We start from the raw sequence: 24,083 nt of genomic DNA, 5'->3' as shown, positions 1-24,083 counted from the left end.
TAGGTGGGTTTTCACTTCTGTCACACTTGATTAGATATGAGTGACCAACAGAACACAGATGTTTGAGCACTAAAACAGTCTAACTCCAGGTGCCTGTTAGTGGCTCTCTGGTGTGAAAGCCATAATATTTGTAGAAAAAAATATTTAAAAGCACAGATATGAGACACCTGATTGGAATGAAATTGATTAGAGAAATAAAGGATCCCCACTCAACCTTGAAGTGATAAATGTTTATTTATGGAACAGCAAGCTATCACTAAGTGCCCTTACAAGATACATTGGAGAAGCAAGATAACAGCAAATGAGCATCTTTAGTACTGCCAATTGGCTGTAAAGCACATAGGAAGCAGTGTTAGGGTATTAGACAGACAGATGATGTCCTCTGGAAAAATACTATTGACAAGTAAGAAAAAAAAACCTGTCTATTCTCCAGAGTGGACAAGGTTAATCACTAACTAGATGGGACTTATATAGTATTCTTTCTAATTAGAGAATACTTGGAGATGCTAGAACAGTTCTGTTGAAAACTGCATTTGAAGACATATGCATATCTATTATATAATGCCTGGTATATAGTAGCTTTGCAGATCTGTTCACATAAGCATTACCTATTCAGGGGGAAAACTGGCAAAGTACATTCTTATTGGAATCACATCCTCTTTGTTCCCTTGCAGTAAATAAAAAAAACTTTGACTCAAATTTTGTGTTCAATACCAAGACAAAAATGTTATATAGAAACCTGGAAGTTTCTTTTAGCCCCGCTGGAAAAAGGACATAAGAATTCTGACATTGGGGAAATCAGGCGTGGCACATGCACACAAAGTATGTCACAGAACTTCAGGCTACTCTGTAAGAATAGAGTTTTTAAAATGTGGAGGAGAACCTGTAGGCAAAGGCTACCATGTGCCAGAAACTGGAGGAGAAAAATAATTTGCTGTTAGAAACAAAAAACCAGTTGCTAGAAGCTTTAAAAGAACTTCCTTCAGAAGGAGGATTTACGAAGAGCCCTCAACTCTGTGTTTAGTCTGTAGATGGGAAAACATCTGCTTAAGAAGGCAGCTTAACTCTAGAACTTAAAGGAACTGTTTGGACAGAGGTTGTTGTCAATGGCTCCCTTTAACGGTCACCAGAGCTGTGCCACAATGCGTTAGAGAACATATGGCAATGCCTTTGTCAACAGCTTGTTTGTAAAAAAACCTAGAACTTGATGAGAAATAATTTGGTAGGTTTAAATGGCCCTCTCCTTAAATAGTAAAATTTCTTCTAGACCCTATGTTAGACAAAGACCTAGGAGAGCTTCTGGATTTTAACAGGGTCTCTTCAGCATTAACTGTTTGTGCGTTGGAGCCTGAAGTTTTACGTAGGACTGTTCACTAAGACAGGAAGTTGAGAACCTGAGTCAATAGAACCCTTCCTTCTACTCACAGTACGTCTCTATGATCCGTGGCCTTCTTTGTCACAAGCTTGGTGTCTGTCATTTCTGCTCAGATCATATTTACTACCCTTTGAGGATTAGAATAACTGGAGCAACATCCAGGGTGAAATCCTTACCCTATGAGAGTTAATGAGAGTTTTGTCACTGAATTCAAGGGGGGAAGGATTCTACTCATCACCCAGAAGAGAGGAGGTGAAAAGTAATAAACACTTATTAAATCTGTGTCCAGAATGAGCAGGCTATACATTCTCACACACACACAAATGTGACTATGAAATAAAGTAGGCACATGGAAACTCATCAGAGGAACTGATAATCATTTCATCTGGAAAAAAAGATACAAGATGGATTTTCAATCCGACTTTCCCCATCCCCTAAAGAGTATGTAGAATAAATGGGTGATAACAGAAGATCAGAAGAAACTGAAATAAGTTACCTGCAACAAACATACCTTATCCAAGAGTCCAAGAATATGAAAATTCATGGGGTTTGAATAAAACACAGGGGACACCGTGTTTATAGTCAGAATTCCCTGCAAAGTGAACCCTATGGAGCTTGCACTGTGATCTTGATAGGCAAGAACAATGTGGGGGTGGGAGTGAGGGTATAAAATCTCCAACATGGAATTCCTTTTTGATAATTCAGGAGCCTACCTGCATCACAAGCTCTTCAGTTAGATATCTGTTAGTTATTTGCTATTATTCAGGCTGAGGGGTAGACACCTCAGAGTTGAGACCTGATATGCAGCAGACACTCTGTTACAGAGGGCAGGTTGATCAATCTTTCCTTTAGAGAAGAATTCTATTTATAATAATAATAAAAAAAAAGAGCCTAGGCAAAATTATGCAAATCAAGCATGAGAACTGAACATTCATGATGCTCACTCTGTACAAGTCACAGCATAACTTGAGAAGCTTAAACAACCAGAGTAGGTATTCACAAATTCTCCTATTCCATGGATTGCTCATGATTGTTAAAGTGTGACACAAGAGAAAACCATCTAGTCAGAGATCAAACTTGTCCACCCTGAGAACTTTGAGGGGAAGGAGGCAACGTTGCCCCAACTGTCTAGTAGAGTACATTGATGGAATCGACTCCTCCTCTCCCTCCTCTTTTATTTGGCTGTTCATAGAAGCAAAACATTTTTGGTCAATGTACACATATAATACATGCATATTATGAAATATAACGTAGCACATATATAGAAGGGCCTTTTAGAATAAAAGATGAATACGAGAATTTTTATACAATTTTGAAATAAACTTAAATATGTCTGTGGCTTTAGAAGACAAAAAGGAGTGAAATCTTGGTCCTACTGAAGTCAATGGCATGTTTGTCAGAGATTTCAGTAAAGCCAGGAGCTCACCCAAGTACTCTAATTCTCATTAATGCCTGGAAGGTCCACTACAACTTAGCAAATTTTGTGAGTCAGCAAAACATGAATCTCCTAAAAACAACCCTACCCCATACCCCAAAACAAACACCCAAAGAAAATCCATCAAAATACACTTTGTGCTTTATCCCAACAAATGGAGTTTAATTTAAATTATATGCTGCCACTTTGTAATATACTAGCATACACAAGTACAGCCTGAAAAAATGTTAAAATGATGAAGGTTTAGCAATCAAGACACCTTACTTCAGGCCTTACTTATAAACCTTTGGTGAGAAAAGGGAACAGACCAAATTCATATGAATTTTAAAGCATGCAGATTAGTGAGGTTCTACTCTATATAGCTATGTTAATATGAGGGAAAACGTGGATAACACATGGTATTCAAGTCATTTCCTCTCCACATAAATGACTACAGCAACTATATAATGAAGATTTTGTTTTTACTACCTGCTCATTACTTTTGACTTCTGATTCTCTGCTTCCACAGTGATTTTCATTATTGTTTGTACTCATCACACCAGTAAGTAATTCTGGAGAACTAATTAGGCTTGACCCATATCCATTCCTATTGGTTTTTGTTGATAACACTGAAGCCATCTTATTAAAATGTGCTAAACAATTTTCACTTGATCTTTGAGAAGTTTCAGTAGGGTCCTCCAGTGCCATATAGTTGTTTATTACTTCTGCTCCAGCAGCTGATTGATCTGGGTTTTTTAATGTATTAGTGATATGTCGAGTTTCGGAGGTAGCATGGAAGATCTTCTATACGATTGCATGAAAGAGCAGCTTTCTTTTTACCACTAAAGGATGGCATATATTCCTCTAGATACATGCCAGAGACCTGCGTACACACACAAGATGCATCTAACTGAAGATCAGAGACCTGGTAATTCTTTGGTTTTATTCCTGGTAGATTATTAACATTAAATGAACTACGATCTCCCTCTGAAGCAGCAGCCTGATTATTGTCTAGAGGTACTGATTCATATGTTAGTGATTGTTTTTTACGAGCTAGTAGTCCACTGTTTGTTAGAGATGTGAAAACATTACTTGTGTCTGTAACTTCAAGCGGTAGCTTTGGAAAAGTTTTCATTTTTCTCAAACACTTTTCTTAAAAACATCTCTCTCTCTGTCATTAGTAAATGGTTTTGGCTCCAAAACAATGTTAGCAAATCTTTCATTATATATTACATGCGTGTCCTCCTCTTTGCTCTTTCTAACCTCAGTTGCAAGTTGTGAATGTTGAGATCTTCATTATTCAGATCAATTGCATTTCCTTTAAACTACATTCTCTTGCATTCAGGCACATTGGCTACAGAAGAGTCTCCGTGATAGCTTGTTGTCATGTCTTCCATTGTAGAGGAATCACCTTCTATGTTGTTTTTTTCATTTGTATAATAATTAAATCCCACCTTGTCCTGGCACACTTTTCCCTTCCACATGTTATCACAGTTGTCTAGATGCAAAAACAGATGTTCACATTAAAAAGTGTTTAAAATCGTTCATCTTTTCTAGAGTTTTCTTTTATGCGTTGCAGTTTTTTGCCCTCATAGTACATTTTAAGGTACATATAGAAACAAGATTCTCTGAGCATGTCATTTTTATCAGAAAGGACAAAATTTTAGAGAGAGAGTCTCCATAAATCATAATGGAAAATTGTTCAGTGTAAGTTATTATTGTCACTGAATGTTTAGCTTTTTCTTAATAAAGAGAATCCACATATATTCTGATCCAAGTGTTATTAATAGGTTATATTTTATTTTAACAAAAGAAAATGAGTACAGCGACAGAAATATAAGGACTTGCAGATCATGTTCTTGGATTTCACTATTCACGTAGGACTGTCTGAACTATGTTATTTTAATCTGAAATACATTAAGTTTACCTTGAAAAGTACCAAATGATTTCTATTGAAAAGCACCCTTCTTCCAACAGCAGATAGATTTCGACAAATATTACTTGAGGAAGCAAACTCAATTTTTTCTTCACATAATGAGATGATACTCTATAGGACAATTAAGTTAAAACATTTACTGGTTATTTAAGGTAAATAAATTCTCCAAGTTTTTGGCTTAAATGATCATGGTTATCATATATTGCACATTGGAATTTTTAACGAGATATTAGTATAATAGGACCTACATTTTGCAAATCTTGTATCTATATTACATTGTTAACTATAATTTATTTCTAGCATGGGCTACTATAGAATACTTAAAGTCCCGTTTCAAGTTACATATCCAGTTTTAGACATAGGAATATTAGGAATGACTGGGTTACAGATAACTCTTTTAAAATTTAATTTCTATCAATAATTTACTCTGTGTGTCAAATAACAATAAGTATACTATTTTGTAATGGCTCTAAATTGTGGCCTGTGTTTTACAACAGCATACATTAAAAGCACTAGAAAAAATCAGTACAAACTAAAATTACATACAGACGACTTGTTTATACTGCTCTATATACTATACACTGAAATGTAAGTACAATATTTATATTCCAATTTATGTATTTTATAATTATATGGTATAAATGAGAAAGTAAGCAATTTTTCAGTAATAGTGTGCTGTGACACTTGTGTATTTTTATGTCCGATTTTGTAAGCAAGTTGTTTTTAAGCGAGGTGAAACTTGGGGTACCCAAGACAAATCGGACTCCTGAAAGGGTACAGGTGTCTGGAAAGGTTGAGAGCCACATCTATGGATTGCTTTGGTAAACAATTAGAAACAAACAGATATGGTAAAACAAACATTAGAATGTTAAAAAAGGCATTAATCAGAGACAGTTTGCCAAAACAGCTGTACAATTACGAAAAATATCGGTAATCAAATACAGGTTTATTATTTATTTAGTATTTTAGTAAAGAATGCTCCAGAATGTCCAGAAGTAGAAGACCCTAAGCTTGATTCTCTCATCCCCCTGTTGTATACACTCAAAGTAACATTGAGAGCCACAATATGGGTTCCTTTGTAGTATAAGGTTCCTCTTTTCTTACTTATTTCTAACATTTTCAAAGTAGTTGTCTCAATAAACTAATCATAGGTCTCAAGCGATAGTGCATATGGGAGGCTTTGGATCCACATCTTCCATGTACAAGCTATCTGGAAATACAGTTCCCATAAAGTAATTTCTCCTCTCTCTCATACATTTATAGCTGCAGACTTGGGGAGTGAAGGAAATGAAAGATTTTTTCTAACTTCAGAAGACATTTCAGGTCAATTATACACCTGGACATAGTTAAATTAAAAAAAAAATCTTCTATGTCTTATACACATGTAAGATAAATGTTAGCTTACTAAAAAAATTAAAAAATCATAGCTGGATACTTTACCTCAATATCTGGCCTATCGTCAGGATTCGCTTCTTGCATTTGTTCCAGCCAGAGTCGTAGATCCTGCCCCAAACTCTGACTCCAATCTCAGGCTCTGTCACATAACTCAATTGTTGCTTCAGTGTTGCACCCAAAGAATAGATATGTGCCTGCATGAAGTTCAAAATAAACGTTATATAATATCTTATCAATTAACCAAAGAAAACGAGCCATATCCCTATTCATTTTATGTGAACAACTTCTATCCTAGCAGAAGCTGAAGTGAAAAACGTATTTTAGGTTATTTTTATAGTGTCCAAAAGTTGAAACTATTATTTTAGCAATATTATGGAAGAACATGTTTCTACAAAAATAAAAAAGAAATATTGCATGCTTATAAGTTTTTCTTTTATGACCTTTCATGGTTAACAGTCAAGTTTAGATTAGATACATTTTGTATACAAAAGCTTTGTACCCTCCTTTGTGTATTGAATCTAACAAAACAGAAGACTATGGGAAGATTTTATGGTGCCCAAGTTGATTTCTGACACAGGCCTTGGTAATGTGGTAAAGGTGTAATTTCACCTCAGATAATGGACACCAGCCATACACCAGGAATGTGATATCCTCATTTTAGGTCTCATGAGAATTTTAGAGTAGGATTTTGAAAAGTGCTCAGTGCTGGCCTAACTCTGCTCCTACTTCAGTCAGTCAATGGCAAATCCCACTGATTTCATACAGTAGAGCTAGGCCAATGCTGAGTACTTTTGAAAATCTGACTTGAAAATACTGAATTTGTCATATAATCCAGAAATAAAAATCTTTTAATTTTTTCTAGTTAAATAAAAAGAAAAAAAAAAGGAACCAGAAACAGTAAGCCAGCACTTCAGATTTGATTTAGACTGTACTATATTTTCAAATTCTGTTTAGAGCACACTATTCTAATATAGTAACATTTCTAACCAACTACACAATTGACCGTGAGTATAGCTTTGGAGGAGGAAGTTATGTAGACAGGCATTGCTGGTACTGAATATTGCCCTCATGGGTTAAAAGCATGACCAAATTGTACACTCTACCGTGAAGCTACAGACTAGGAGTTTGTCCTAACTGCCTTGTTTGACCAAGTTAACCATGTTTTATAATTCAGCCAGTCCTCTAGGCCAAGTCATTTTTCTGATCTTCCTAAATGGCAGAATTGTCTTCATTTTAGGCAAGCGAGGAAGGAGCTACTCTAACAGAAGGCAGAGTCAAACTGAGCCAAGGTAGTTCAGCTAGAACAGGCCTGGCTCCTCCAGCCGAACTCATGCAAGTACAAACCAGAGGACTGCTTGCCTGACTGTGCATAAGGGCTTGCAGACTTGTATGGACGGGGCTTGATCTGTTGCTTAACTGAGAGGTACCATCCCTTTTTGTAAGCAAATATTATAGTTGTGACAAAAGTTAGATCATATGCAATCACTGACCTAAGAGAACTGAACATTCCTTAGAATTTACTCCACTGTTTTGCAGAAGATTGTCTCAATTAGCTATCTTTTCCATCACACCTAGAACATCACACTTTTTTCCCCCTGAATCCACCACTGCACTATTACAATGGATGAGAATAATGTCAGCCTAAAACAATGCTTTGAACATCTCAGACATGAGAATATTAGAAAATATTTACAGTTTTGAATGAAGGGAGAAGCTGCAGCTAAACACAAAGAACTGGCTCTATTCACTCTCCTTCTGCCACTTAACTAAAGTTGGCACAGACTAAAGTTAGTGCTAGGTAACCAAGAAAAAGCACAATGTGTACTAAGGATCATTGATAGTTTGGTAGAATCCCTGTGATAAGATGGGAACATTGACAAACACTGGTAAAAAGCTACGCAACAAGAAGTCTGGGTGCCTAAACATGAATAGCAAGATGATGGAGCAATCATTTCTGAACTCTCACTAGTCTCCCAGCCATACCACTACTTCCACTTCCAAACATGAGGATGAATCCCCCGCTAACACTAACAGGACTATTCCCAGTATAAATGCTATGTCCTTTAGTAAATGTTTACAGGATCAGGCTCTTAGTAGCATTCTTAGAAGTCCAAAATAGCTGTAAAAGAACCAAGGAACAACAGTCTTCTGAAGAAAGTATTTTTTCCACTAGCCTAGAATTTGGTTTTATAGCCAGTTTTGTAGACTGAATTACAACCAGTGAATAGCATAAGATATATCAAGCTGTAAAAACTTATTCCTTTACTTTGAGGTTGGATGTTCATTTCTGAAAGTAAACAATGATTTTTTGTTTCTCTTTGGAAAACAGAACTCCTGAAACTGAACAAATACCACCAAAAAGGAACAAGAAAATACTGAGGTAAATCCTTCACCTTTTTATATTGTTATGTTTGGAACATAGCAATAGACTGGTCTTTTTTGATATCCTGAACATTCAATATACAATGGCAGATTAATACCCAGTAAATAATCACAAGTATAAAAAAGTTATTCTATACATTTCTGTATGCATGAATACCAAACAATTGATAACACAATGCACCACTGTGTTTCATAAGCATGTCTCAGTATGGCCTTCCTCAAATTAGCAGTTTTACAAGAACAGCTTAGTTATGGAAAGTCTTTAACATACGCGTATTTACATTCAATGGACTTTGACAATATATTTAATTGTGCAATACGGAATCTCAATAAAAGCAAGTTACTGTCACTCTAAAGTGAGTGTGTCAGAATATTAGAGAAACTGATACTAATGTGTTGTGGGGCAGGAAAGCCCTATCATTCAGAAAGCACTAGCAACTGGGACAACCAATGAAAAAATTCTATGAAGCAAGATTAAAAACAAACGAACAAACAAACCCACCCCCCAAATGGCATTTTAAGTTCCTCTACCTAGTGAAAGTCAATTTTAACACAACATATTTTGCTCAACACATTTCAAGAGATCCTGGAATGGAATTAATTTAATATGGTTCTAACAATTTATATAAGGTTTAAGGCTCAGTAATGCAGCAACGGTTAGGGGAAAGCTTCATATGGAGAGCATTTGCAGAAATAACTTGGGCACTTACTTACTCATCCTGTAAATAATGAATAAGCTACAATAGTAACAATATTCTAAAATTACCTGAATCTGTAGCACTCAGTATGTTCTTTAAAAAAAACAAACATTTCAGAGCTACAGCTATGGAAGGACAATTTATTTACTCTAAGTCTTCACCCACACTGCCAGAAAGGTTTGCGTCTTTGGATTAGCTGTTCAGCCCAATAAACACATAAGCAAAGCCCCTCTCAGAAAGCTCCGAGAACCCTCTCCGCCCACATTTAAACTACAGTGCCTTTCAGCACAGTAACCAAGTTAATAGGCCATAGAGAGGGGTCTAGATCATTTCCTATTAAAAAAATTTAAATACACAATGCACTAGATTGTCTGTCTAATTTAGAACATAAAGTCCTTGGGTGAGTGTGTTCATGCATGTCTTTTGTAAAGAAATGAATGCCCAGGTTACATTCAAATAAAAAAAAACCAAACAAAGCACAAGTGTTATACCATAACGGTATCCATAGAAGCAGACTGACATACCCACAAGATTCCACTTCAGGATCAAGAACGAGGAAGCGGTCGACTGAGTAGAAGATTTGCCTTTAATAAAGCAAATATTTTCAGTAGTAAACTGAACACTAAAAAAAATTGGTCAAGACATTAATTTTCAACTACAGTGTTTCCTTTCAAGTTTGTTGTACAGTAACTCCTCGCTTAACGTTGTAGTTATGTTTCTGAAAAATGCGACGTTAAACAAATCCAATTTCCCCATAAGAATTAATGTAAATGGGCGGGGGGTTAGATACCAAGGAAATTTTTTTCACCAGACAAAAAACTATATATTTTTATATATCTATACGCACACACACTATAAGTTTTAAACAATTTAATACTGTACACAGCAATGATGATTGTGAAGCTTGGCTGAGGTGGTAAAGTTTGAAGGCGGAAGAGGGTGGGATATTTCTCAGGGAATGCCTTACTGCTAAATGATGAACTAGCATTTGGCTGAGCCCTCAAGGGTTAACACATTGTTGTTAATGTAGCCTCACACTCTACAAGGCAGCACAAATGGAGGAAGGGGAGACAGCATGGCTGAACAGAGACAGAGACACACACCCTGTGTGTGGAAGAGAGAGAGAGAGAGGCGCATTGCCCTTTAAGTACGCTGACGCCACTCTAAGTACATTGCCTTTAAAAGATCAGGAAGTTGAGACAGCAGCTGCGGCCAGCAACTCTCTCCATCCTGAGCCCTGTCATGTCCCACCCTGCTCTATATGGAGAAAGGGTAGCGGAGGGCAGGAGTAGGGGAGAGGGGGACAACCTGACATTAGCCCCTGTCTTCCCCCCTCCCCTGCACAGGAGGCTCTTGGGAGCAGCTTTAAGGCAGAAGGGCAGCAGCAGCATATGGCAGTAGGGGGAGGGAGAGCTGAACCTGCTGGCAAGTGGTAGCCTGCTGGGCAGCTGCTGCACAGGGAACTTAGGGGAAGCGGAGCTGATATGGGGGCATACCGATCCACCATGTTTCCAAGCCCTCACCTGCCTAGCTCCAACGGCTGGTCTTCCTGCAGCAGTGGACAAGAAGGTGGCTGCAAACAACATAATAAGAGAGCATTGCACAACTTTTAAATGAGCAATCCCCTAATTGATCAGCAAAGTAACAACAAAGCAACTTAACCGGATGACTTTAAGTGAGGAGTTACTGTAGTAGGTACAAAGTGAAGATATTCTTGTGGCTTTTTTCCCACCTGAAGCCTTCCTGTGTCTGGTGGGGATGGGAAAGACGGGGGAGCACAAGGTGGGTGTAGGGGTAGGCCATCAGTCTCACCTCCATCAACTCATCATTGAGGGATTCCAGAGGAGACCCCGTTGCTTCTCCTTTAAAGTGCATAATAGGTACCTTCTAGATGTGGATGGCCAGTATTTGGCATCCTTTTGGCTCCAACCCTTCAGACAGTTTTCCCTCTTCCTCCCTTTACATAGGTGTGTTGCATGTCCTCTAGTGGCAGGGCTGGGCTAATAGCCCTTTCAGGGGGTCAGGAAGGGATTTCCCCTCCACATATTATAATTGGCACAGCTGTGCTGTTTCCCACCACCCCCAGGAGTCTGGTTTTCAAAACATCCGTTTTAATTGTTGCAAATTGTGGTGAGTTTCCTGTGCCAACTGCAGCCTAACATAAGTCAATCTGGGGCCTTTCACTCCATGTAGGGATTTTTCAAAGGCGTTCGTTTGGGCATTAATTTAGAACAGTGTGGGTGCCACTCTGTCTTGTACATTTTGAGGCTCTTCTCATCTTAAAATTCCCATCTAACACCAGAAACAGGGCAGACACTGTTAGCTATCCAGAGTTAACGACGATAAAGAAATGCATCAAGGAGGAAATAAGACCTTCTCCATATATGGGTATCTTGAGCCCTCTGCTTGAAATCTATACTGGAAGTGTCCAGCTAAGTACTTATGCACTGGGGTGCTATGACTGTAAATTAACTTAATGGTTAATTAAATGAAGAAGTTGCAGCCACTGCATTTAACCCATACTGCTGTGTCTATGTGTCCGCATTCATAGAATTCAAATACCGAACAAGGAATAGGCAGCTGTATCTGACAAATGCTTATATATAGTCTATAAAAGGACCTTCATAAAGAAAATCTCAGGGGAGTGAAAAACATGTTATTGCATCACATATATGGAAACATTATCATCCAGGATTAAGTTGCAGAGGCAAATGAAACTGCATTTATCTTGCATCTTCAGCCATATCACCTGTACCTCGCCTATACTCCAGGATAAAGTTGGTTTAAGAACAACCATCCACAAAAAGTGTTGACCCATAAATGCGAGACCACCCTTTCCCTTCTGCCCCCAGAAATAAATTATCCTCCTGGGCCAAAGGTGTGGGTAAGCAATCATCAGTCAAGCACTAAGCTGCAGGTTTAAGAGGTAATCTGCAAAGGATTTAAAATCTACCAGTTAGAACTGTCCTCACAACCCTCCTTCATTCTTTATAAACAATTTCATGTTTCACCTTAGAAGCATCACGTCTGGTTTTCCCTGATTTTGGTGAAGGCCTTACTGGGGACTTCAGATATTTATTATGAACTCTGACACTTTAATTGAAGAGTAAGGGGTTGTTGGGGTCCTTAACAAGGCATCCATTGTTCCAAATGCAAAATTGTCAATAAAGCCTTAATACTAGACTACTCTGTATTTGGTATTTAGTTTGAATGAATTTCATGTATTGTGTATCACCCCCCTTTCACAGAACTCCATTGTAAAGTTTTTCCATAAGTTGAGATATTAGCAAATGTTGGTATGCTCCATTTGTATTTATAAAATATTTTTAAAGATCCTACTTGGTTTGCAAAGGAAGGATCTAAAACCTAGTGTCTACTTTGTCAGAGTACATATGGCAGACTGTCACTCAAACATATTAAGCGTACACTTCTTTTTGGAAATAGATCTGGGGTAAAATGGTAATAGAATGCATTTTTACAACCATCCACTTGATGGAGTTTTCCCCAAGTTTATAAGAACCACTTTCATAAAGGCTATGGACAGAAGATTTGGTGCTTTGGGGGCAAATTTACACCCCTAGTTTATACTTTGGGAGTTTACTGGCTTTAAGAACTTTCACTGAAGATTTTTCTTAACAAAAGTTTTATAGGTAAATGCAGAGACTGATTTATGAACATAAACAATTATTATAGATATGAATATGGTACATTTCTTTTCTGAAGACTAGCTATTTGGTTCCGAGATTAAAATAGATATAAAAGAGTATGTCCACTAACTTTTACCCAGAATGAGTATGGATATTAGCATTTAGTAAACTCACTAACCTGCTTAAGATGACATGAAACGAGGAGTACCATAACAGCCATTGTCACGATAACTAAAATTCTGTGCACTCAGTTTCCTTTTCAGAACATAACATAATCCTGTTCAGTTACACATGGTGAAAGACTGCTTGTTGTTTTAGAGAGAGAGATTACATTTGAGGTTGAATTAACAAACAAAAATACAGTAGGTGTGCAAAATGTCATTTGGCAATATGGACTTATATGGACTAAGCAGCTACATATTACCAATGGTGTAGCTCTAGAAGATTAAAAGAGTTAGTGTGGACTTTTAGAGTTTAATGAGATGTCCGGCAAACTTTTAATCAAATTAAATCAAATTCCAGTTGATCCAATGAAGTTTCAGCTCTTCTCTGACACATTTCTTGAAAATAGCCATTTCAACAGCTTTTTGAAGCTGTCATGAAAAATATTTGTGAATGCAAGTAAGTGACATCAGATTCACATCACCACAGGTATGTAAAGCATTGATCACATATCTTTCATCACAGGACCCTGAGAATCTTAATCTACTAGTCATCATGCATGCATTATTTTAACAAAAAACCTCAACATAAACTGCCTGCAGTAGGAATTGCTTTGCAAGTTTCACTGGAAGTCTCAAAACCCTGTATTAATTGTGTCCAGCCAGTGGTGGCAACATGGTACAGTATAATCACTATGGAATGGCAATTAGGCATACCACACTTCAGTCACTGCTTCAGCTTTGAAACAATGACTCTTGGTCGTGAAACAGATTAACAGTCACTCATTCAGATACTTCAGCTCTTCTAGGAAGGTGGAGAAAAATCCCAGCCTCAAAAGAAAAATTTCTGTAACTCGGATTCATGAAACCTAGAGTTGAAAGAGACCTATTGACCCTTTTGCATGTCAGACTCACTTGTTGCAGCTTGTCTGAAGTTTGTATGTAAGTTCTTTGAGGCAAGGACCATCTTTTACTATGGGTTGGAATGCATCTAATACAATAGGGCCCCCAATCACAATTGGGGCTTTAGGCACTACTGAAATAGAAATAAATAAATAGGGTGGGAATAAGGGAGAAGGAAGGATACAAGACAGCATTAACAATGCCCAGTAGATGAACATTGTTTCCATCCCAGCTGTGAACAACAAAAGGACCACCTTGCCCCTCCCCGCATACATACTTTCCTTAGAAGCGCAATCAAATTCTACAAGGAAAGGAACTTAGCCCTGGTCTACACTACGAGTTTAGGTCGAATTTACAATGATTGGGTCTAAATTAGCTGTTACCACTCAAGAAAAACAATTAATAAGACTGGGACTTTTCAGCTTGGAAAAGAGGCATCTAAGGGGGGATATGATAGAGGTCTATAAAATCATGAGTGGCATAGAGAAAGTAAATAAGTGTTATTTACTCCTCTCATAATACAAGAAACAAGGGGCACCAAATGAAATTAATAGGTAGCAGGTTTAAAACAACACAAGGAAGCTATTTTTCATGTAACACACTGTCAAGCTTCTGGAACTCCTTGCCAGAGGGTGTTGTGAAGGCCAATACTATAACAGGGTTCAAAAGGGATCTAGTTAGATTCATGGAAGATGAATGGGGAAGGGATAGCTCAGTGGTTTGAGCATTGGCCTGCTAAACGCAGTGTTGTGAGTTTAATCCTTGAGGGGGCCGCTTAGGATCTGGGGCAAAAATTGGTCCTGCTAGTGAAGGCAGGGGCTAGACTCAATGACCTTTCAAGGTCCCTTTCCAGTTCTAGGAGACTGTATCTCTCCAACTATAAAATAATAAGATAGGTCCATCAATGGCTATTTAGCCAGATGGGCAGGAATGGTGTCCCTAGCCTCTGTTTGCCAGAAGCTGGGATTGGGTAACAGAGCATGGATCACTTGATGATAACCTGTTTGTTCATTCCCTTTGGTGCACCTGCCACTGTCAGAGGACAGAATACTAGGCTTGATGGACCTTTGGTCTGACCCAGTATGGCCATTCTTATGTTCATCTACACATCTGTCGGGCAGAGGGCCTGTTTCTCCAGTTGGCCTGCCTTATCCAGATACTTTTAGCAGGTCCTGGTCATTGCTCACCAGTTGTCTCCACTGCCCTGCTCCTCCCTGCATAACATACTTTCTTTAGAACTGCAACAAATTCTACAAGAAAAGGAACTTAGAAATAAGGCCACCTACAATGAATTTAGAAGAGAAGAAATACAGAGTCCCTCAGCATCATACGTAATGTAATAGTCCCATTATTTTTAAGTCTTGTTTCATAACAGAGAGAACAAAACGCTTCCTGCATAAGCAAAATGTAATTACTTTGAAATATTGTATAATGAATTAAAAAAATCATACATTTTGCACCTTAGATGTGATACAAAATTAGTCTGCAAATAAAAATCCTAAACAGTAGAATACTCAAACTACTTTCTAGTTATTGAATTGCTGAAACAAACTGTAGGATAATTGTATACCTATATTCAGGGTTGTGTTTTTTTAAAAGTTTACTCTGGTAATCATTCAGATTTAATTTGTTTGCAAAAAGCTGAAGTGTCCAAAAAGTATTTGAAAGCTATTTACTCAAAAAATATTTCTGCAGGGGGAAAATATGGAATTACAGCCTAGGATTAATCAAATAATCCACTAGTGGTTGAAATTTACAGGCAATTTATTTCACTACTCAGATTGACTTTTTTATTGGCCTAACATCTAAATGAAAGCTTGCAAGTCTTAAACTTGTTCTTTTGTGAAATGTCAAGCAATCAATTTGCATTGCACAACATTAGTAACTCTTTGCAGTCATTAAAGTCTAAAAACAGAGCTGTAACAAAATAAAGAGAAATGAGACAACCTAGTTTAACTGACAAGTTATAGAACACATATGGTATATATTTGTGAATTACATAGTGCATAGCATGATCTCTAGGCACATAATACTGTTGTGTTTCATTTGCCCCTAAACTAAGTAGTCCCTGCTTATTCACTCAATATCATAGCTGATGAGTCAAGCTCCTTTGGTTTTAAGGCCTTATAAAAGGTTCTGACACTTTTCACTATTAATACTTCTATTGTCCTATGCATTTACAAAAACAGTCTATTTTTAAAGATTTCTCTAATTTCAATAACTTTATCTGAAAGCCAGGAGTATAACAAAAAAATCTAAATAAGTCTGGAGGCAGGGGCAGGGTGGCCAGGTGCCCAGTTTTCAATTGAAAAGTCTGGTTGAGATGGGGACCTGACTCTGTCCAGTCAGATGTACTGATCAGACACCCAAAGTCCGGTTACTGCAGGTGGTGGAGGCGCCGGGTTATCACTTCCACCAGCCCCTACTCAGCCAGGGCCGCCACCTACCTGTGTCAGGCAGCTGCGGCTCAAAGCCCTGGCTGGCTCCACGGATGAGACCCTCCTGACCTGGGGCGGGGGGAGGGGAGAGAGAGGCATTAGCAGCCAGTGACAGGGGAAAAGCGGGGAAGAGGCAGCACTGTTGGAGTGTCTAGTTTTTAAATATGACAAAGTTGGCAACCCTGGGCAGGGGAAGAACAAGAAGATTGGATGCAGTGGGTAGACTGATATGGAAGGACAGAAAGTGGTATCTACAAATGAAAAATAAGATGTTTCAATGTGCCAACTCTTTTCCAAGACACCTTATTCAGATTTTCCATCTGGAGTACAATGAAGTGCCAGACATTTCTGTCTTGATTTATAAGTTCCAGGCTAATCTATACACACTTTCATTTTAAGCAGACTCAGTTATACAAAATTATGGTTGTCACATTTCAAAATGCTATTCTGTTCAGTGAGGCAGATCTTCCACCATTAACATTAGGAGTCACGCATGAACAACAGCAATAGGATTTTAAAAGAAAAAAAGCGTTGCAAACATTAATAACTGAGGGTGCCCATCATTAACCCACTAAGTCCCTACAATAATCACACAGACTGCCATATTCTCTCAGGGGCAAATGGGGTACAAAGGACCTCTTGGTAGCAGAACCAATGAGGGAGAAAGGCAATAAATATTTCAAGAGGGACCTCTTTATAGCTTAGATACCTGCAGTATGGACTGAAGTTTCACAGGGAGCACCTCACATAGCAGAACATGGAGTGGGGGGAGAGGGAGGAAAGGGGATCACAGACAGACAAAGGATGTTGGAACTGTCACCACTGGATCCCCTGGTCTCTCTGACCTCTTCCTCCCAGTAAGTCTCTCGGCCCACGCCGCTTCCAGCAGCTCCCATTGGCCCGGAGCAGCGATCCGCGATCGGCCGGACCTGCTGACGGGGCAGGTAAACACACCAGGCCGGCCTGCCAGGGGCTTTCCCTACACAAGCGGTGATCCCTGTTTGAGAAACCCTGGACTTATGCTTTCCAGGCATAAAGAGCCACTATGTATCTTCAGTTCTAATGATTTACTTTACATTATGGAAATAAAACCAAGAACAAAAGTAAACCTCCATTACAGAGCAGAGTGTTTTTCCTCTAACGTGCTGAATCAACTCTGCCTCACTCAATGGTAGCTGACCTCACTGATGGGCAAAGTCCTAAAGACTAAAAGTTGTGGTACACTAAAATGTCACCAAAAGTTATAACGCTACATACCACAGAGACTTCTTCATAGTTTGGGCCTGAAAGCCACAGACTAACTACTAATATAGTGACAGTAGTGAATTAGTAAAACAGCTATTGTGGGCTCAGAACTGCACACATAAAAATGGAAGCCATATTGACAGCTGGCTGAAAGGTCAAACACATAAAAGTCAGTTCACTTTTTTTCATTTATTGGGAGACTGACATGTCTTACTACTTACCAAAAAAAAAAAAAAGTATTCTTTCAAACTATTCAACACGGTTTACTGGAGGGACATAGCCACTAAACAGCTTTAGCTTAGTTTACGGTAAATCTGCCAGCCTTTCATCTCCAGTAACTAGAGTTCTAATCCTGCCTCAAGTCAAATGAATATTAGTTTGATGCCATTCTACAGTTGCCATTAGCGCACAAAAAAGCCACCACACAATTCAGTGTGCTTGACAGTTTTTGCTTAGGAGAGACAGAGGACTGAAAAAACTCCAACTGTTACAGGTCAAAATTTGTGCATAGGTCCCCGCAGGCTCAGGGCACAGCTATTAGTCACTTTCCAAAGCATTCACAACACTTTAAAAACCCTCTTGCGAAGGGTATACACACACAGAGAGGTCCTCAGCCTGCAATACTTAAGCTTGAATAATTTTACATATGCTACTAACTAGATGCACTGACTTAATGGCACTACTGAGCTATGTAAAATTACTCACTCATGTATTTGCACATTTGGGGCCAAAGTGTAGAAGAAGCTACCTATGCCACCATTCTGACTGTACCCTTCCAGCCAGCAAAAATTGTGTATACATCTCAAATTATGATGAATAAGGTCCCTATTGAATTCCCTGCTAAGGATTTGAAAGAGTAATCCAAGGAGTAATTAAGAAACTGCTGGGAATAGCATTACAATAAAACATCTGGATGCCTGAAAGACCAAACAGGAAAAATTAGAAAAACTCATTTTAGAAGCTTCTTACATTCAAACTTTAAACTCACTCTGAAATTGTGAGCTTCACATCTACTTCTTTAGATGTATCAATAATTACCCAGAATACTTCCTCTCTACTTTCAAGGTGACTCTTATAGTGTGAAACTGTTATCACTTAATTAACTAACAAACACAATTTGTTCCCCAATTGACATAGTAAGAATGGGACCTAGAAAGCAGTTATACAACTGTTGAGCAGAAAATATTTATGTTACCTCTCAAATTCATACCTGAATTAGATTTTTTTATTGTGCAAGGAAAAGTTAAAATTAGAGCTATCTACAAAAATAGTAAGAAAACACCTACACAACACATTTATCAATACAAAAAAAATCCCACCAAGTCCATGTGGTGCAAAGACAACCCTGAAACAGGGAAAAGCTAAATTTATCTGTGTTGACAAGTCGCCTATTTCAAGCTTGATTTAATAAACCTGAATTCCTTTGTGTAGGAGACACACCACTGAAATGATAAAAGAAAAATGATTAATATTGACAAGTTTCTTTTTGCAACCTACATTAAGATTAGTGTTCTATTTTAAGCAAGTGAGTTAAGAAATCCTCTCCACCTAACCCCTCACATATCCCTCCACATTATAAATAAAACCCTCAAGAAAGAAAATGTTTTTGAACATACACACGTGTATGTGTGCATGTGTACACACACACACACACACACACACACACACACACACACTTTTTGATTCTTAGGGAAAATAAATGTTTCAAATTTGACCTAGCCGTAGTATTAAATAGTGCATTTTTAAGGGATCCCAGTAGCCAAAATCCAGCATCAACGATTGCAACCTTACATTTTGTCATTGGATATGAAAAGAGAGATGGCCATACAATGTCTCTCATCCCAGATATATGATATATTTGTCCTTTTCTATGAAAATTTGATGTTAAAGCTCCAACTACATTTCCCATATTTCTTGAACTGTCCATCAACTCAAGCTCTAAGGTGTTACCCTCACATATGGTTCACCAAACAGATGGAAGTTTCACATTAAAACAGAGCTTGAGAAAAGCTTCTCAGACCCAGGGCAAGGCTCAGTCTCTTTCCAGTCAACAGATAACCAAGAGAAACTAATTTCTTTTAGACCTCACTGCACAAACAGAACTACTACTGCACAGAAAGAGCTCTCCTGACAGATTAAGAGGCTGTCAAAAAGGGTTAAGAAAATCTGATCATGCAGTTTTCTGCCTTTTGATGGCATTTCTCTGCAAAAAGAAAAAGATACAGACTGATAAATATGAATAGCCTAATATTTGAACATGACTCCCTTAACAGCCAAATCTCACATGTAGACATATACAGTAAACTACCATGTAATATGCTTAAGGCCAGTTTGAAAATCCAAATTCAACAGCCGTATAATCTCAATTTGGGAACTGAAACACCAAGATGTACTTTATTACAAATCTGTTATTTTGTTGGCCTTGTATTCTGCCTTCAGTTACATTTGTGCAAAACCAATACAAAAACAATGACAGAATATGTTAGTAAGAAGAGTTGGGTTACTGGAACTTTGTTAACAATCTTATGCATGAACACAATCTAACTCCCTCTTCCACAGCATTGCAGAGCTATTATAGTGAACCAAAACAAAAGTTGCAAGTTATTTTTGTCAGGGAGGGAAGCAGACACAACTCTGAATAAAATACAGGAAACAGAACTGTGGAGAATGGAGACAGACAGCTACAATACTTCTCTTTGCCAAACAGCAGAATGAATTTAACAAGACTGATCAGTTTCACTTATATTATTCAAGATTTCTGGACAGCAGTCAACTACCAAGGATCATGTGAATTTCCTGTTACTGCTGGAGGAGCCTCACCAGGAAGCATACTGCATTTAACCACTGTGGAAGAGAACCCACAAGGAACTGTCAGAGGGCTAGAGTATCAGAAAAATTCCTTGCTTTACCTTCTATCAGAAAAAGTGTTCCACGGAATGAACAAAATAACTTCTGCCTCTTCCTTCCAGTGCCCCCGCCACACACACATGCAGCTTGGAAGGAAAGAGACATCCTACATTTCACAGCAGTCAAAGGAGGTGGCTTTGGAGAGGACAGGGAAGTAACAAGACAAAGCTTCTTCACACTTTCAGTAGTTATGGGGGGTGGGAGGGTGAATGTGACAGAGGCCCATTGATGGTTCATTACTCTGTCAGCAACTTTTGTCAGGCATGACATACTCACTACAACTAACTCACTCCTGTATAATCTGTATCTAAAAGGAGTCACATATGGTATCATATGCAAATTGGAAACACGCTGGTCCCCAAAATCATTGCATGGTGTATGTACAGGATGTATATGATGAGTTGCAACTATGTGCTAGAGCTATGTTCTTAAAATGCATTTGGCTAGCAATGTATAAGCCCAATCTGCCCTAGACAAAGGAATATGTATCTGCTTGTCTGACCAGTCTGGTCGTCAGGCAGAGACAAACAAAGGTACAGTTACATGCAAGGCAGACTAGAATGGAGGATGGCCACTCTTGGCAGGGGATGGAAGTCACAGTTGCAGAAAACCTTCCTGCCTACTGAAGCAAGGTCACTGAACTTTGGAAGATATAACCAAGCACAGAAAGCCATTTTGGCATCCATTATAGGGCAGATACAAGAGACCAGGGCTCTTTTATACCTGAGAAAAGTGGAACCTTTCAGCCAAGGGGGTTGAAAGTCTCTGAAAACTGAATATAGGTGAGAAAAACTTCTTTGAACAAAAGACTCTAGCTTGCTAAATTGAGTTTTGGTCTTAGCAGCATATTTAACTTTTATTTGTTTGTAGTCATTTCTATCCTTATTCCTTATACTTAGCATCACTTAACCCTATATCCTTTTGTTAATAAACTTGCTACATTTTTATCATAAGCCAAATGCTCTGACTGAAGCGGAGGGTTCATCGATGCCAGTTAAGTTAATAAGCTGCATACTGTCTCTGTGTTCAGCTCTCTTGCTGAACACTACAGAGCAGACAGTTTGGGGAAAATTTAGGACAGAGGAGATGTTGGGATCACCCTGCAAAAAGTAAGTAGGCAGTGAAAGCTGGGGTGTGACTTACATGCTTGTATTCTGAGTGTAGGTGTCAGGGCTGTGAGCCACAGCACCATAGCATTTAAGACACTCAGAGTTGCAGGGAAGGTGGTGTCGCAACCTTGTCTGGATTCAATCCCAAAGCGTCACTGGGTGGAATTTCAAATTTAGAGAGACACCTACATTCAGGCTGACACAAAAGCTAGAGCCCCAAGCAAGGTCTAGGGAGAGCAGCCTGGTAGAAGCCACAACATCATCAGGATATTGTCTGAGACCACACTGGAAGACCCAGCACACAGACCTTGAACTATCCCCCTACTCACTTCCTACCTCTGCCATCACATTGTGCCCTCTACCCTACTGGGGATTTTATTCTCAAGACTTCACTATAGTTACAAAGTGTGGTAGGGTAAAAAATAAAATATAAACGACTACACTTTGTTTCCGTCTCTTAAAAAGGAAGAGATCACAGAGTTATCATCAATATTTGTGCTAAATGTTAAATCTGCTATAGGCAGAAAAAAAACATCAAGAAGTCCCAAACGCACATGTAGATTTGGATTAAACAGATCAGTTAGTTGGCACATAGGTGAAATGAACAGCTGTGCTATTAAAAAATTATAAACCATGTTCACACATAGCAGACATCTAAGTCTTGCATCTAAATGCAAGATCATATGCTAGAAATGTGGGGCTGTGCTTCAGTGATCCACTGCCCCAGACTGAAGGGTAGTTTTGTGATATGGACAAACAGCCATTTGAAACTTGGCTGAAACTAGCAACATTTTTAACCCAAGGCAAACTTCTATTATATTGAGTTGGTGATGGAAACAAATCTATTGAAGAACTCTCAGTAACACTCAACTATTTCTGTTGTGCCTCTCTTATCGGTCAAAATTCACTAATCACCATGCTAGCAAACTGTGATACAAGGGAAGGGGAGGAGGGATAGAGGGAGCTGGGAAAATGTACAGTAGGTCCAACTTTTGATTTAGAGAAAAGAAATGTGTCTCAATATTAGTTCATATAGAATCTAACCTGTCTTTTTTATCGTGCTGAGTAAACCTGCATTTTTTTTAAATACAAAAGCAGGTAAATATTGAAAGACAGCAAAAGACCAGATCAGGAATATAAACAATACTTGTAAGTAATAAATCCCTTGAAATTAGTTTATTTTTCAGCCTCTTTTATAATAATGTGCACTTGATACTTTCTTTTCCAGAAATGCTACTATCCACTAGAACCAGAGCAGTGTCCTTGTAAAACATATGTTTGACATTTTTGGGGTAGGTCTTTAGGCCTGGAGTACCTGTTCAATATCCATAATGCATTCTGGAGTACCTCTGGGCCAGAAAAGCTCAAAATCTTTCACTTCCAAACTACTGGCCAGCCAGAGGCTTACACATGATGGCATACAAGACCACGCTCACCAGAGGTAAAGGCCTTTGGACTCATGGAGAGCAGACAGGCTTGTGTAGGAAAGGAAAAAGGATGTAGATCTCAAAGAGCTGGAATGAGAATGCAAGACTTGAGAAAGACTTGATCAGATGCAGGAGGCCTATCTGGGCATAAGGAGTAGAGAAAATATTTATCACTCCAGACTTGAAGGAGCTGCAGGGACATCAATCTAAAGGAGAAAACTAAAAGTTTCAGTGCCTCTCAGGAAGGAATAGCCACCAAGTATATGTTGCTCAACCAAAACAAGTCAGAATATAAAGAACATTATCACTGCCCTCCTAAAGCAATGTGTGCCAAAAACTGGAAGTAGAGACTGTCAAGCCATTTGAGCTCTGATTGCCTACATAACTGTAATGATTGCCAAGTGTTCGTGGTGGTGGGCAGAGATGAATAGGAACTCCTGTCCCTAAAGCTTCCAAAACTGTACTATACCAGACACATACATATATATATATATTTGCTGAACAAGAGATAATTATAAACCAGATTATACAAAAGATAAGCAAGCATCAAAATAAAATTATTTATATTAGATTATGCAGAAACAAAATAGATTCCCTTGTATCTTGACTGACAACAAAACATGCTTCCCATTAAACCAATTTAGATATTACCTAGAATACAAGCCAATAACAACATTAAATAGTGTATCCAAGAATTTCAATAGAAAGGAACAAAACCAAACATTGTTGTAATACAGCAATGGGATGGCTGATTTGGGAGACTAATGAATTAGTGTAAACAATTTAGCACTAATTTAATTTAACAATGTAGAGCATTTGTGGATTGCAAGACAACAGACATCCATTTGTTTCTTCATTAAGCCAAAGATAAAATTGTTGATTGCCCCACCATGAATTATTTTATTGAAGAAGATAGCAAACAAATGTTATATTTAGTATAAAAATTCAAGGCTAGTCTCTGAACAAACAAATGTAACCAATGAAGGATACATAAAACAATTCAGACTAGCTGTGGTTTAAGGCAGACCAATATACCATTCTTGCAA

The 24,083-nt window shown here is 38.3% G+C and overlaps 1 protein-coding gene across 1 annotated transcript in view; it reads right to left on the bottom strand.

Annotated features, from left to right (window-relative positions):
• Positions 1–24,083, bottom strand: part of KNDC1 (kinase non-catalytic C-lobe domain containing 1) — a 104,183-nt gene that overhangs the window by 65,760 nt on the left and 14,340 nt on the right. The window contains 9 exon segments of the mRNA XM_030570230.1: positions 3,279–3,585; positions 3,587–3,938; positions 3,941–4,095; positions 4,097–4,135; positions 4,137–4,287; positions 4,717–4,744; positions 4,747–4,836; positions 6,166–6,246; positions 6,249–6,314. Of these exon segments, the coding sequence (XP_030426090.1) occupies positions 3,279–3,585; positions 3,587–3,938; positions 3,941–4,095; positions 4,097–4,135; positions 4,137–4,287; positions 4,717–4,744; positions 4,747–4,836; positions 6,166–6,246; positions 6,249–6,314 (1,269 nt within the window).

This window comes from Gopherus evgoodei, chromosome 7, assembly GCF_007399415.2.
Source record: "Gopherus evgoodei ecotype Sinaloan lineage chromosome 7, rGopEvg1_v1.p, whole genome shotgun sequence".
Classification (NCBI taxonomy): domain Eukaryota; kingdom Metazoa; phylum Chordata; order Testudines; family Testudinidae; genus Gopherus; species Gopherus evgoodei.
Note: the sequence above shows the minus strand (reverse complement) of the source record. Positions and strands in the feature narration are given on the sequence as shown.